Source organism: Camarhynchus parvulus, unplaced genomic scaffold, assembly GCF_901933205.1.
Source record: "Camarhynchus parvulus unplaced genomic scaffold, STF_HiC, whole genome shotgun sequence".
In the NCBI taxonomy this organism is placed as follows: domain Eukaryota; kingdom Metazoa; phylum Chordata; class Aves; order Passeriformes; family Thraupidae; genus Camarhynchus; species Camarhynchus parvulus.
In genome coordinates, this window is record NW_022148600.1 from 109,830 (window position 1) to 124,921 (window position 15,092).

Here is a 15,092-nt window from a genome sequence, read left to right on the forward strand (position 1 = left end):
GAGCTCAGGGGTGATTTTGGGGTGATTTTGGGGTGATTTATGGGGTTTTCGGTTCATTTCCAGCCGTTCCGTGTCCGAGGCTGTGTCCTGACCCTGGTGGAGCGCATGGACGAGGAGTTCACCAAGATCATGCAGAACACCGACCCGCACTCCCAGGGTGGGTCACGCGGGGCGGGTGAAGAGATTCCAGAAAACCCCAAAAAATCCCCAAAAAAAAAAAAAAAAAAAAAAAAAAAAACCCCAAAAAAAAAAAAACCAAAGAAACCCTGAAAAAACCCCCAAAAAATGCCTAAAATAAACCCAAAAAATCCCAAAAGTAATCCAAAAAACCCCCAAGAAAAACCCAAAAAACCGCCTGAAATAAACCAAAAAACCAAAGAATCCCAAAAGAAAACCGTGAAACCCCCAAGAAAAACCCAAAAATCCCCCCAAAATCCCAAAGAAGCTGAAAACCCCAAAAACACCTAAAATGAACCAAAAATAAAAGAAGCTTCTTTGAGTTTTTATCACCTCACCTGTCCCCCAGGTAACCCAGGTGGTTTTTCCCTCACCCAGAGCACCTGGAGCACCTGAAGGACCCAGATCCTCACCTGGGGCTCACCTGGGTGGGATTTTTTGGATTTTTGGGGGGTTTTTTTGGGGTTTTTTTTAGGTTTTTTTGGGTTTTATGACCTCACCTGTCCCCCAGGTGAGCTCAGGTGTTTCCAGGTGTGACCTCAGAACACCTGGAGCTCCTGAAGGACCCAGATCCTCACCTGGGACTCACCTAGGACTCCCCTGGATGGGATTTTTGGGGGTTTTTTTTGGGTTTTTGGAGGTTTTTTGGGTTTTGTGACCTCACCTGTCCCCCAGGTGAGCTCCCCAGGTAACCCAGGTGGTTTTGTCCCTCCCCAGAGTATGTGGAGCACCTGAAGGACCCAGATCCTCACCTGGGGCTCACCTGGATGGGATTTTTGGGGTTTTTTTTTGGGTTTTTGGAGGTTTTTTGGGTTTTATGACCTCACCTGTCCCCCAGGTGAGCTCCCCAGGTAACCCAGGTGTGATTTTGTCCCCCTCCCCCCCAAGAGAACGTGGAGCACCTGATCCTGAACTGGGGCTCACCTGGGTGGATTTTTTGGGGGTTTTTTTTGGGTTTTGTGACCTCACCTGTCCCCCAGGTGAGCTCTCCCAGGTAACCCAGGTGTGATCTCAGAGCACCTGGAACACCTGATCCTGACCTGGGACTCACCTGAGACTCACCTAGGACTCACCTGGATGGGATTTTTGGGGGTTTTTTTTGGGTTTTTGGGGGTTTTTTTGGGTTTTACGACCTCATTTGTCCCCCAGGTGAGCTCAGGTGTGTCCAGGTGTGACCTCAGAACGCCTGGAGCTCCTGAAGGACCCAGATCCTCACCTGGGGCTCACCTAGGACTCTCCTGGATGGGCTTTTTGGGGGTTTTTTTTTTGGGTTTTTTTGGCTTTTGTGACCTCACCTGTCCCCCAGGTAACCCAGGTGTGTGTTTGGTTTTGTCCCTTTCCCCCAGAGTACGTGGAGCACCTGAAGGACCCAGATCCTCACCTGGGGCTCACCTGGATGGGGTTTTTGGGGTTTTTTTTTGGGTTTTTTTAGGTTTTTTGGGTTTTATAACCTCACCTGTCCCCCAGGTGAGCTCCCCAGGTAACCCAGGTGATTTTGTCGTCCGTCCCCCCCCAGAGTACGTGGAGCACCTGATCCTGAACTGGGGCTCACCTGGGGCTCACCTGGATGGGATTTTTGGGGGGTTTTTTTTGGGTTTTTTGGGTTTTTGGCTTTTGTGACCTCACCTGTCCCCCAGGTAACCCAGGTGTGGTGTTGTCCCCCTCCCCCAGAGTACGTGGAGCACCTGAAGGACGAGGGCCGCGTGTGCCGCATCATCGCGCGGCTGCAGCGCTACCTGCAGGGCAAGGGCAGCCCCGAGGAGCTGTGCCGCGTCTACCTGCGCCGCATCCTGCACACCTACTAAAGCGTCGACTACGGGCGCCGCCACGCCCGCCGCTGCCAGGGACGGACGGACGGACGGCGCCGCCGCGTGGACGGACAGAGGGACGCCGAGGACGAGGAGGAGGAGGAGGAGGAGGAGGAAGGCAAGGAGAAGGAGGACGGGCAGGAGAAGGAGGAGGAGGGGCGGAAGGACGGACAGGTGAAGCAGCAGGAGGAGGAGGAGGAGGACGGGCGGGCGAAGGAGGGCGGACAGACGGACGGGCAGGCGAAGGAGGACGGACAGACGGACGGGCAGGCGAAGGAGGAGCGGGCGAAGGAGGAGGAGGAGGAAGAGGAGGAGGATTCGGAGGCGCTGATGGAGAGGCTGTGCAGGTGAGGGGGCGCCTGGGGGTGGGGGAGGGGGGGGGGGGACACCTGAGGGGTGGGGACACACCTGGGCACACCTGGAGGGGGTGGGGACACACCTGGATGGGGGAAAAGGGGGACAGGGACACACCTGGGCACACCTGGATGGGGGTCAGGGCACACCTGGGTGGGGTTGGGACACAGCTGGACACACCTGGATGGGGTTGGGACACACCTGGGTGGGGGAAAAGGGGACAGGGACACACCTGGGCACACCTGGACGGGGTGGGGACACACCTGGGTGGGGTCAGGGCACACCTGGGTGGGGTTGGGACACACCTGGAGAGGGTTGGGACACACCTGGAGGGGGTGGGGACACACCTGGGCACACCTGGAGGGGGTGGGGACACACCTGAATGGGGGAAAAGGGGACAGGGACACACCTGGGCACACCTGGATGGGGTCAGGGCACACCTGGATGGGGTTGGGACACACCTGGATGCACCTGGATGGGGTCAGGGCACACCTGGGTGGGGGAAAAGGGGACAGGGACACACCTGGGCACACCTGGACGGGGTGGGGACACACCTGGGTGGGGGAAAAGGGGACAGGAACACACCTGGGCACACCTGAATGGAGCAGGGACACACCTGGATGGGGTTAGGACACATCTGGATGGCGTTGGGACACACCTGGATGGGCTCAGGGTACACCTGGGCACACCTGGAGAGGGTGGGGACACACCTGGGCGCGCCTGGGTGGGGTCGGGACACACCTGGATGAGTGAGGGACCCACCTGGGCACACCTGGAGGGGGTGGGGACACACCTGGGTGGGATTAGGACACACCTGGATGAGTGAGAGACACACCTGGGCACACCTGGAGGGGGTGGGGACACATCTGGATGGGAGAAAAAGGGACAGGGACACACCTGGATGGAGCAGGGACACACGTGTCTCACCTGCCCAGGTGTATCTCACCTGTCTCAGGATCTCTCACCTGATTTTAAGGCTTTACCTGCCCCTAAAATCTCAGGATTTTGGGGTTGAAATCCCGGAATTTCTGGGTGTCTCACCTGCCCAGGTGTGTCTCACCTGCTGCAGAAGTTCTCACCTGTTTCTGCCTCACCTGTCCCTGAAATCTCAGGATTTTTTGGGTTGAAATTTCGGGATTTTTTGGGATTAAAATCTCAGGATTTTTGGGGTTAAAATCTCAGGATTTTAGGGTTGAAATCTCAGGATTTTTGGGCTTAAATTTTGGGATTTTTGGGTTGAAATTTTGGGATTTTTGGGTTGAGATTTTTGGGATTTTGGCGTCTCTCACCCGCCTCACCTGCGGCAGGTTCGTGTACGCCAAGGACCGCACGGACCGGATCCGCACCTGCGCCATCCTGTGCCACATCTACCACCACGCCCTGCACAGCCGCTGGTACCGCGCCCGCGACCTCATGCTCATGTCGCACCTGCAGGACAACATCCAGCACGCTGACCCACCTGTGCAGGTAAATCACACGCCTGTGCAGGTAAATCACACACCTGAAAGGGTTAAACACACACCTGTGCAGGTAAATCACACGCCTGTGCAGGTAAATCACACACCTGAAAGGGTTAAACACACCTGCAGGACAACATCCAGCACGCCGACCCACCTGTGCAGGTAAATCACACGCCTGGAAGGGTTAAACACACACCTGAAAGGGTTAAACGCACCTGTGCAGGTAAATCACACACCTGGAAGGGTTAAACACACACCTGAAAGGGTTAAACACACACCTGAAAGGGTTAAACGCACCTGCAGGACAACATCCAGCACGCCGACCCACCTGTGCAGGTAAGGGTTAAACACACACCTGTGCAGGTAAATCACGCACCTGGAAGGGTTAAACACACACCTGTGCAGGTAAATCACGCACCTGGAAGGGTTAAACACACACCTGAAAGGGTTAAACACACCTGAAAGGGTTAAACACACACCTGAAAGGGTTAAACACACCTGTGCAGGTAAATCACGCACCTGGAAGGGTTAAACACACACCTGTGCAGGTAAATCACGCACCTGAAAGGGTTAAACACACACCTGAAAGGGTTAAACACACCTGTGCAGGTAAATCACACACCTGAAAGGGTTAAACACACACCTGGAAGGGTTAAACACACACCTGTGCAGGTAAATCACACACCTGGAAGGGTTAAACACACACCTGAAAGGGTTAAACGCACCTGTGCAGGTAAATCACACACCTGGAAGGGTTAAACACACACCTGAAAGGGTTAAACACACCTGTGCAGGTAAATCACACACCTGAAAGGGTTAAACACGCACCTGAAAGGGTTAAACACACACCTGAAAGGGTTAAACACACACCTGAAAGGGTTAAACGCACCTGCAGGACAACATCCAGCACGCCGACCCACCTGTGCAGGTAAGGGTTAAACACACACCTGTGCAGGTAAATCACGCACCTGGAAGGGTTAAACACACACCTGTGCAGGTAAATCACGCACCTGAAAGGGTTAAACACACACCTGAAAGGGTTAAACACACCTGTGCAGGTAAATCACACACCTGAAAGGGTTAAACACACACCTGAAAGGGTTAAACACACACCTGGAAGGGTTAAACACACACCTGAAAGGGTTAAACGCACCTGCAGGACAACATCCAGCACGCCGACCCACCTGTGCAGGTAAATCACACGCCTGTGCAGGTAAATCACACACTTGAAAGGGTTAAACACACCTGAAAGGGTTAAACACACCTGTGCAGGTAAATCACACGCCTGTGCAGGTAAATCACACACCTGAAAGGGTTAAACACACACCTGAAAGGGTTAAACACACCTGGGCAGGTAAATCACACAACTGGAAGGGTTAAACACACACCTGGGCAGGTGAGGGTTAAACACACACCTGAAAGGGTTAAACACACCTGTGCAGGTAAATCACACACCTGAAAGGGTTAAACACACCTGAAAGGGTTAAACACACCTGAAAGGGTTAAACACACCTGGGCAGGACAACATCCAGCACGCCAACCCACCTGTGCAGGTAAGGGTTAAACACACACCTGTGCAGGTAAATCACGCACCTGGAAGGGTTAAACACACACCTGAAAGGGTTAAACGCACCTGCAGGACAACATCCAGCACGCCGACCCACCTGTGCAGGTAAATCACACGCCTGTGCAGGTAAATCACACACCTGAAAGGGTTAAACACACCTGAAAGGGTTAAACACACCTGGGCAGGTAAATCACACAACTGGAAGGGTTAAACACACACCTGGGCAGGTGAGGGTTAAACACACACCTGAAAGGGTTAAACACACCTGTGCAGGTAAATCACACACCTGAAAGGGTTAAACACACACCTGAAAGGGTTAAACGCACCTGCAGGACAACATCCAGCACGCCGACCCACCTGTGCAGGTAAGGGTTAAACACACCTGGGCAGGACAACATCCAGCACGACAACCCACCTGGGCAGGTGAGGGTTAAACGCACACCTGTGCAGGTAAATCACACACCTGGAAGGGTTAAACACACCTGAAAGGGTTAAACACGCACCTGTGCAGGTGAGGGTTAAACACACCTGGGCGGGTGAGGGTTAAACACGCACCTGGGCAGGTGAGGGTTAAACGCACCTGAAATTCAATTTCCAACCCCAAAACCTCCATTTTTTTTTTGCCCAAATTTGGCATTTTCCACCCCAAACCTGTGGACTTCTTGACTTCACCTGTCCCAGGTGTCTCACCTGTGTCCCACCTGTCCCAGCTTCTCCTGAGTCCATCCTGCACCTGGAGGTGCCGCCATTTTGCGACCTCCAAAAACTCCATTTTTACCCCCAAAAATTGATTTTTTTTTTGCCCAAAATTGCCATTTTTCACCCCAACATTTATTCACTTATTGCCAGGTGTCTCACCTGTGTCCCACCTGTCCAGGACCTCCTCAACCCCTGGAGATGCCGCCATTTTGCGACCTCCAAAAATTCCAAATCCAACCCCAAAAATTTCCAATTCCAGCCCCAAAAATTGACATTTTTTTACCCAAAATTGCCATTTTTCACCCCAAAACCTCCTCACCTGTCCCTTACCTCTGTCCCACCTGTCCCAGCTTCTCCTGAGTCCATCCTGAACCTGAAGATGCCGCCATCTTGTGACCTCCAAAAATTCCATTTTCACCCCCAAAAATTGATTTTTTTTTGCCCAAAATTTGCATTTTTCACCCCAAAACTTCTTCACTTGTTGCCAGGTGTCTCACCTGTGTCTCACCTGTGTCCCACCTGTCCAGGACCTTCTCAACACCTGGAGGTGCCGCCATTTTGTGACCTCCGAAAATTCCATTTCCAACCCCAAAAATTGACATTTTTTTACCCAAAATTGCCATTTTTCACCCCAAAACCTCCTCACCTGTCCCTCACCTGTGTCCCACCTGTCCCAGCTTCTCCTGAGTCCATCCTGCACCTGAAGATGCCGCCATTTTGTGGTCTCCAAAAATTCCCTTTTCACCCCCCAAAATTGATTTTTTTTTTACCCAAAATTGCCATTTTTCACCCCAAAATTTATTCACTTATTGCCAGGTGTCTCACCTGTGTCTCACCTGTGTCCCACCTGTCCAGGACCTCCTCAACCCCTGGAGATGCCGCCATTTTGCGACCTCCAAAAATTCCAAATCCAACCCCAAAAATTTCCAATTCCAGCCCCAAAAATTGACATTTTTTTACCCAAAATTGCCATTTTTCACCCCAAAACCTCCTCACCTCTGTCCCACCTGTCCCAGGTTCTCCTGAGTCCATCCTGAACCTGGAGATGCCGCCATTTTGTGACCTCCAAAAATTTCCATTTCCAACCCCCAAAATTGATTTTTTTTTTTACCCAAAATTGCCATTTTCCACCCCAAAATTTATTCACTTGTTGCCAGGTGTCCCACCTGTGTCTCACCTGTGTCCCACCTGTCCAGGACCTCCTCAACCCCTGGAGATGCCGCCATTTTGTGACTTCCAAAAACTCCAATTCCAACCCCAAAAATTTCCATTTCCAGCCCCAAAAATTGACATTTTTTTACCCAAAATTGCCATTTTTCACCCCAAAACCTCCTCACCTGTGTCCCACCTGTCCCAGCTTCTCCTGAGTCCATCCTGAACCTGCAGATGCCGCCATTTTGCGACCTCCAAAAACTCCATTTTCACCCCGAAAAATTGATTTTTTTTTTGCCCAAAATTTGCATTTTTCACCCCAAAACTTCTTCACTTGTTGCCAGGTGTCCCACCTGTGTCTCACCTGTGTCCCACCTGTCCAGGACCTTCTCAAGACCTGGAGGTGCCGCCATTTTGTGACCTCCAAAAATTCCATTTCCAGCCCCAAAAATTGACATTTTTTTACCCAAAATTGCCATTTTTCACCCCAAAACCTCCTCACCTGTCCCTCACCTGTGTCTCAGCTATGTCCCACCTGTGTCCCACCTGTGTCCCACCTGTCCCAGCTTCTCCTGTGTCCATCCTGAGCCTGGAGGTGCCGCCATTTTGCGACCTCCAAAAATTCCATTTCCAACCCCAAAAAATTCAATTTCCAGCCCCAAAACCTCCATTTTTTTTTTGCCCAAATTTGGCATTTTCCACCCCAAACCTGTGGACTTTTTGACCTCACCTGTCCCAGGTGTCTCACCTGTGTCCCACCTGTCCAGGACCTCCTCAACCCCTGGAGATGCCGCCATTTTGCGACCTCCAAAAATTCCAATTCCAACCCCAAAAATTTCCATTTCCAGCCCCAAAAATTGACATTTTTTTACCCAAAATTGCCATTTTTCACCCCAAAACCTCCTCACCTGTCCCTCACCTGTGTCCCACCTGTCCCAGATTCTCTTGAGTCCATCCTGCACCTGAAGATGCCGCCATTTTGTGGCCTCCAAAAATTCCCTTTTCACCCCCCAAAATTGATTTTTTTTTTACCCAAAATTGCCATTTTTCACCCCAAAATTTATTCACTTATTGCCAGGTGTCTCACCTGTGTCTCACCTGTGTCTCACCTGTGTCCCACCTGTCCAGGACCTTCTCAAGACCTGGAGGTGCCGCCATTTTGTGACCTCTGAAAATTCCATTTCCAGCCCCAAAAATTGACATTTTTTTACCCAAAATTGCCATTTTTCACCCCAAACCCCCCTCACCTGTCCCTCACCTGTGTCTCAGCTATGTCCCACCTGTGTCCCACCTGTCCCAGCTTCTCCTGACTCCATCCTGCACCTGGAGGTGCCGCCATTTTGTGACCTCCAAAAATTCCGTTTCCAACCCCAAAAAATTCAATTTCCAGCCCCAAAACCTCCATTTCTTTTGCCCAAATTTGGCATTTTCCACCCCAAACCTGTGGACTTTTTGACCTCACCTGTCCCAGGTGTCCCACCTGTGTCCCACCTGTCCAGGACCTTCTAAACCCCTGGAGATGCCGCCATTTTGTGACCTCCAAAAATTCCAAATCCAACCCCAAAAATTTCCATTTCCAGCCCCAAAAATTGACATTTTTTTACCCAAATTTCCCGTTTCTCACCCCAAAACCTCCTCACCTGTGTCCCACCTGTGTCCAACCTGTCCCAGCTTCTCCTGAGTCCATCCTGAACCTGAAGATGCCGCCATCTTGTGACCTCCAAAAATTCCATTTTCACCCCCAAAAATTGATTTTTTTTTGCCCAAAATTTGCATTTTTCACCCCAAAACTTCTTCACTTGTTGCCAGGTGTCCCACCTGTGTGCCACCTGTGTCCCACCTGTCCAGGACCTTCTCAACACCTGGAGGTGCCGCCATTTTGTGACCTCCAAAAATTCCGTTTCCAACCCCAAAAAATTCAATTTCCAGCCCCAAAACCTCCATTTCTTTTGCCCAAATTTGGCATTTTCCACCCCAAACCTGTGGACTTTTTGACCTCACCTGTCCCAGGTGTCCCACCTGTGTCCCACCTGTCCCAGCTTCTCCTGAGTCCATCCTGCACCTGGAGATGCCGCCATTTTGCGACCTCCAAAAACTCCATTTTTACCCCCAAAAATTGATTTTTTTTTACCCAAAATTGCCATTTTTCACCCCAAAACCTCCTCACCTGTGTCCCACCTGTGTCCAACCTGTTCCAGCTTCTCCTGAGTCCATCCTGAACCTGAAGATGCCGCCATCTTGTGACCTCCAAAAATTCCATTTTCACCCCCAAAAATTGATGTTTTTTTGCCCAAAATTTGCATTTTTCACCCCAAAACTTCTTCAGTTGTTGCCAGGTGTCTCACCTGTGTCTCACCTGTGTCCCACCTGTGTCCCACCTGTGTCCAACCTGTCCAGGACCTTCTCAAGACCTGGAGGTGCCGCCATTTTGTGACCTCCAAAAATTCCACTTCCAACCCGAAAAATTGATTTTTTTTTACCCAAAATTGCCATTTTTCACCCCAAACCCGCCTCACCTGTCCCAGGTGTCTCACCTGTGTCCCACCTGTCCAGGACCTCCTCAACCCCTGGAGATGCCGCCATCTTGCGACCTCCAAAAACTCCACTTCCAACCCCAAAAATTTCCATCTCCACCCCGATTTTTTTGCCCCGCTTTTCACCCCAAACCTCGCCTCGCCTGTCCCCGCAGATCCTCTACAACCGCACCATGGTCCAGCTGGGCATCTGCGCCTTCCGCCAGGGCCTCATCAAGGACGCGCACAACGCCCTGCTGGACATCCAGAGCTCCGGCCGCGCCAAGGAGCTCCTGGGCCAGGGGCTGCTCCTGCGCAGCCTCCAGGAGCGCAACGCCGAGCAGGAGAAGGTGGAGAAGCGGCGCCAGGTGCCCTTCCACATGCACGTCAACCTGGAGCTGCTCGAGTGCGTCTACCTGGTGGCGGCCATGCTGCTGGAGATCCCCTACATGGCGGCGCACGAGTTCGACGCCCGCCGGAGGATGATCAGCAAGCAGTTCCACCACCAGCTGCGCGTGGGCGAGAGGCAGCCGCTGCTGGGTAGGAGGAGAACCGAAATCGGGAAGTTTCGACGCAAGATTTGGGGGGGTTTGAGGTCAAGATTTGGGGGTTTTGAGGTCAAAAATGGGGTTTTGAGGTCCGTAATTACCTTAGGCAGGTCTTGGTTTGGTGGTTCTATCTCTTAAAATGGCCATTCTAGATCTTTCAAAGGTTCCTCAGACCATGGTTGCTGGTTTTGACCCAAAATTGCAGGGTTTGGGTTTGAGAATTTGGGGTTTTGAGGTCACAAATGGGGTTTTGAGGTCCATAATTACCTTGGGTCAGTCCTGGTTTGGTTCTTTTATCTCCTAAAATGGTGGTTCTAGATCTTCTTGATGTTCCTCAGACCAAAATTGGTGATTTTGACCAAAATTTAATAATTTTGACCCAAAATTGGGTTCTTGAGGTCCAAAATTACTTTAGGTCAGTCTTGGTTTGGTTCTTTTATCTCCTGAAATGGGGGTTCTAGATCTTCTTGATGTTCCTCACACCAAAAACAGTTTTTTGAAGCAAGATTTGGGGGTTTTCAGGTCAAAAATGGGGTTTTGAGGTCCATAATTACCTTAGGCAGGTCTTGGTTTGGTCCTTTTATCTCCTGAAATGGGGGTTCTAGAACTTCTTGATGTTCCTCAAGCCAAAATTCGCTTTTTTTTGACCCAAATGAGCATTTCTTGACCAAAATTTAGGGATTTTAACCCAAAACTGGGTTCTTGAGGTCCATAATATCTCAATCCACTCTTGGTTTGGCTCTTCCACCCCAAAATTTGAAGTTTTTGGATCTTGATGTTCTTCAACCCAAAATTCGCTTCCTTAGACCCAAAAATGGGAATTTTTGGCCCTAAATTGACTTTTTTTTACCCAAAATTAGCATTTTTCACCCCAAAATTTTTCTCACCTGTCTCTCACCTGTCCCAGGATCTCCTCAACACCTGGAGATGCCACCATTTCGTGACCTCCAAAAATTCCATTTTTAACCCCAAAAATTCCAATTTTTTCCCAAAAAACTCCAAATTTTTTGCCCAAATTTTGCCATTTTTGCCCCAAAATTTTGCCATTTATCCCCAGGTGTCCCACCTGTGTCTCACCCGTCCCAGCTCATTTTATGACCTCCAAAATTCCATTTTTTAACCCCAAAAGCTCCGGTTTCTTTCCCCTAAAAACTTCATTTTCCCCCCCAATTTTTTTTCCTTTTTTTTGCCCAAAATCCTCATTTTTCACCCCAAATTTTTCTCACCTCTCCCCGGGTGTCCCACCTGTGTCTCGCTTTTCCCAGCTCATTTTGCGACCTCCAAAATTCCCTTTTTAACCCCAAAAATTCCATTTTTTTCCCAAAAAACTCCGATTTTTTTTGCCCAAAATTGGCATTTTTCACCCCAAATTTTTCTCACCTCTCCCCAGGTGTCTCACCTGTGTCTTGCTTTTCCCAGCTCATTTGATGACCTCCAAACTTCCGTTTTTAACCCAAAAATTTCAGTTTTTAACTCCAAAACCTCCTTTTTTTCCCAAAAAACTCCGATTTTTTTGCCTAAAATCCTCATTTTTCACCCCAAAGCTTTCTCACTTGTCCCAGGTCTCCCCACCTGTGTCCCACCTGTGTCCCACCTGTGTCCCACCTGTCCAGGACCTTCTCAACACCTGGAGGTGCCGCCATTTTACCTCCAAAAATTCCATTTCTAACCCCAAAAATTCCGATTTTTTTCCCAAAAAACTCCAAATTTTTTTTTGCCCAAAATCCTCATTTTTCACCCCAAAACTCTCTCACTTGTCCCAGGTCTCCCCACCTGTGTCCCACCTGTCCAGGACCTTCTCAACACCTGGAGGTGCCGCCATTTTACCTCCAAAATTCCATTTTAACCCCCAAAAATTCGATTTTTTCCCCAAAAGACTACGATTTTTTGCCCAAAATCCTCATTTTTCACCCCAAATTTTTCTCACCTCTCCCCGGGTGTCCCACCTGTGTCTTGCTTTTCCCAGCTCATTTGATGACCTCCAAAATTCCATTTTTAACCCAAAAATTTCAATTTTTAACTCCAAAACCTCCTTTTTTTTTTCCAAAAAACTCCAAATTTTTTTTGCCCAAAATCCTCATTTTTCACCCCAAAACTCTCTCACTTGTCCCAAGTCTCCCCACCTGTCTCTCACCTGTGTCCCACCTGTCCAGGACCTTCTCAACACCTGGAGGTGCCGCCATTTTACCTCCAAAAATTCCATTTTTAACCCCAAAAATTCCGATTTTTTTCCCAAAATACTCCGATTTTTTTTTTGCCCAAAATCCTCATTTTTCACCCCAAATTTTTCTCACCTCTCCCCGGGTGTCCCACCTGTGTCTCGCTTTTCCCAGCTCATTTTACGACCTCCAAAATTCCCTTTTTAACCCAAAAAATTCCATTTTTAACCCCAAAAATTCCATTTTTTTCCCAAAAAACTCCGATTTTTTTTTGCCCAAAATCCTCATTTTTCACCCCAAAACTCTCTCACTTGTCCCAAGTCTCCCCACCTGTGTCCCACCTGTCCAGGACCTTCTCAACACCTGGAGGTGCCGCCATTTTACCTCCAAAAATTCCATTTTTAACCCCAAAAATTCCGATTTTTTTCCCAAAAAACTCCGATTTTTTTTTTGCCCAAAATCCTCATTTTTCCCCCCAAACTCAGGTCCCCCCGAGTCCATGCGCGAGCACGTGGTGGCCGCCTCCAAGGCCATGAAGACGGGCGACTGGCGCCGCTGCCACCGCTTCGTGGTCAACGAGAAGATGAACAGCAAAGTGTGGGACCTGTTCCCCGAGGCCGACCAGGTGCGCGCCATGCTCGTCAGGTGAGCCCCAAAATTGGGGATTTTGGGCAACTTTGGGCGGTTTTGGGACATTTTGGACAATTTTTGAGGGTTTCCATTGGGATTTTGGGGTGATTTTTGAGGGATTTTTGAGGGTTTTAGGAGGATTTTTGGGGGGTTTGGGGAGGGATTTGAGGGTCTCAGGTGAGTTCCAGTTGAGCTCCACCTGGGCTCAGGTGACGAAATTTGGGGATTTTGGGTCATTTTGGGTCATTCTAGTGGATTTTGAAAGGGATTTTTGATGTTTTTGGGGAGATTTTGGGGCATTTTTAGGGGGTTTGGGGAGGGATTTGAGGGTCTCAGGTGAGTTCCAGTTGAGCCCCACCTGGGCTCAGGTCTGGCCAGGTAACAAAAAATGGGGATTTTGGGCAAATTTGGGCGATTTTAGGGTGGATTTGGGGCACTTTTGAGTGATTTTTGGGAGATTTTGGCCAATTTTTTTCGTGAATTTTGGGTGATTTTTGGGGGGATTTGGGGAGGTTCAAAGTGTGGGACCTGTTCCCGAGGCCGACCAGGTGCGCCATGCTCGGTCAGGTGAGCCCCGACCTGAAAAATTGGGGATTTTGGGCAACTTTGGGCGGTTTTGGGGCATTTTGGCCAATTTTGGATGATTTTTGGCAATTTTGAGAGGGATTTTTGGGGCGTTTTGGGCGATTTTGGGAGGTTTTTAGGGGGTTTGGGGAGGGATTTGAGGTGCTCAGGTGAGTCCCACTTGGGCACAGATCTGGCCAGGTAACAAAAAATGGGGATTTTGGGCAACTTTGGGCGGTTTTGGGGCACTTTGGACAATTTTTGAGGGTTTCCATTGGGATTTTGGGGTGATTTTTGAGGGATTTTTGAGGGTTTTAGGAGGATTTTGGGGGGTTTGGGGAGGGATTTGAGGTTCTCAGATGAGTTCCAGGTGAGCCCCACCTGGGCTCAGGTGACAAAATTTGGGGATTTTGGGTCATTTTGGGTCATTCTAGTGGATTTTGAAAGGGATTTTTGATGTTTTTTGGGAGATTTTGGGGCATTTTTAGGGGGTTTTGGGAGGGATTTGAGGTGCCCAGGTGAGTTCCAGGTGAGTCTCACCTGGGCTCAGGTAACAAAATTTGGGGATTTTGGGCAATTTTGGGTCATTTTGGGTGGTTTTGAGTGAGATTTTTTGGGTGAATTTTGGGTGATTTTAAGGAGCATTTTGGGTGGGATTTTGGGTGGGCTTTTGGTGAATTTTGGGTGATTTTTGGGGGGGGTTTGGGGAGGTTCAAAGTGTGGGACCTGTTCCCCGAGGCCGGCCAGGTGCGCGCCATGCTCGTCAGGTGAGCCCCAAAATTGGGGATTTTGGGCAACTTTGGGCGGTTTTGGGGCATTTTGGACAATTTTGTCCAATTTTTGGGTGATTTTGTCCGATTTTTTTGGGTGATTTTCAGGTGATTTTTGGGTGATTTTAAGGGGGATTTAATGCAGGAATTGAGGATTTAGGGTGGCCAGGTGAGTTCCAGGTGGGCCCTACCTGGGGACAGGGCATGAAATTTGGGAATTTTGGGCAATTTTGGGTCGCTTTTGGGGTTTTTTGTGTGCAGTTCTGGGGGATTTTGGGGGCATTTTTAGGCAATTTTTGGGGGATTTGAGGGGAATTTTGGGGGGATTTTGGGGTGATTTTGGGAGGTTTTTAGGGTGTTTTTTGGGAGGGATTTGAGGTTCTCAGGTGAGTCCCACCTGGACACAGGTCTGGCCAGGTAACAAAAATGGGATTTTGGCCAATTTTGGGGGATTTTCGGGTGATTTTTCTCAATTCTGAGTGGGATTTTTTCGGTGATTTTTGGTCTTTTTCGGGTGATTTTTTGGGGCATTTTGGGTGATTTTGGGAGGTTTTAGGGCGTTTTGGGAGGGGATTTGAGGGTGCCCAGGTGAGTCCTAGGTGAGTCTCCCCTGGGCTCAGGTGACAAAATTTGGGGATTTTGGGCAATTTTGGGTCATTTTGGGTGGTTTTGAGTGAGATTTTTGGGTGAA

At 49.7% G+C, this 15,092-nt stretch overlaps 1 protein-coding gene across 1 annotated transcript in view; it reads left to right on the forward strand.

Moving 5' to 3' along the window:
* Window positions 1-13,082, forward strand: part of EIF3CL (eukaryotic translation initiation factor 3 subunit C like) — a gene marked incomplete at its 3' end in the record, with an annotated part of 51,461 nt that extends 38,379 nt beyond the window's left edge. Inside the window, 6 exon segments of the mRNA XM_030970692.1 lie at window positions 64-157; window positions 1,849-2,006; window positions 2,226-2,332; window positions 3,647-3,806; window positions 9,907-10,270; window positions 12,923-13,082. Coding sequence (XP_030826552.1) covers window positions 64-157; window positions 1,849-2,006; window positions 2,226-2,332; window positions 3,647-3,806; window positions 9,907-10,270; window positions 12,923-13,082 — 1,043 coding nt within the window.
* Window positions 13,083-15,092: the final 2,010 nt, after the last annotated feature.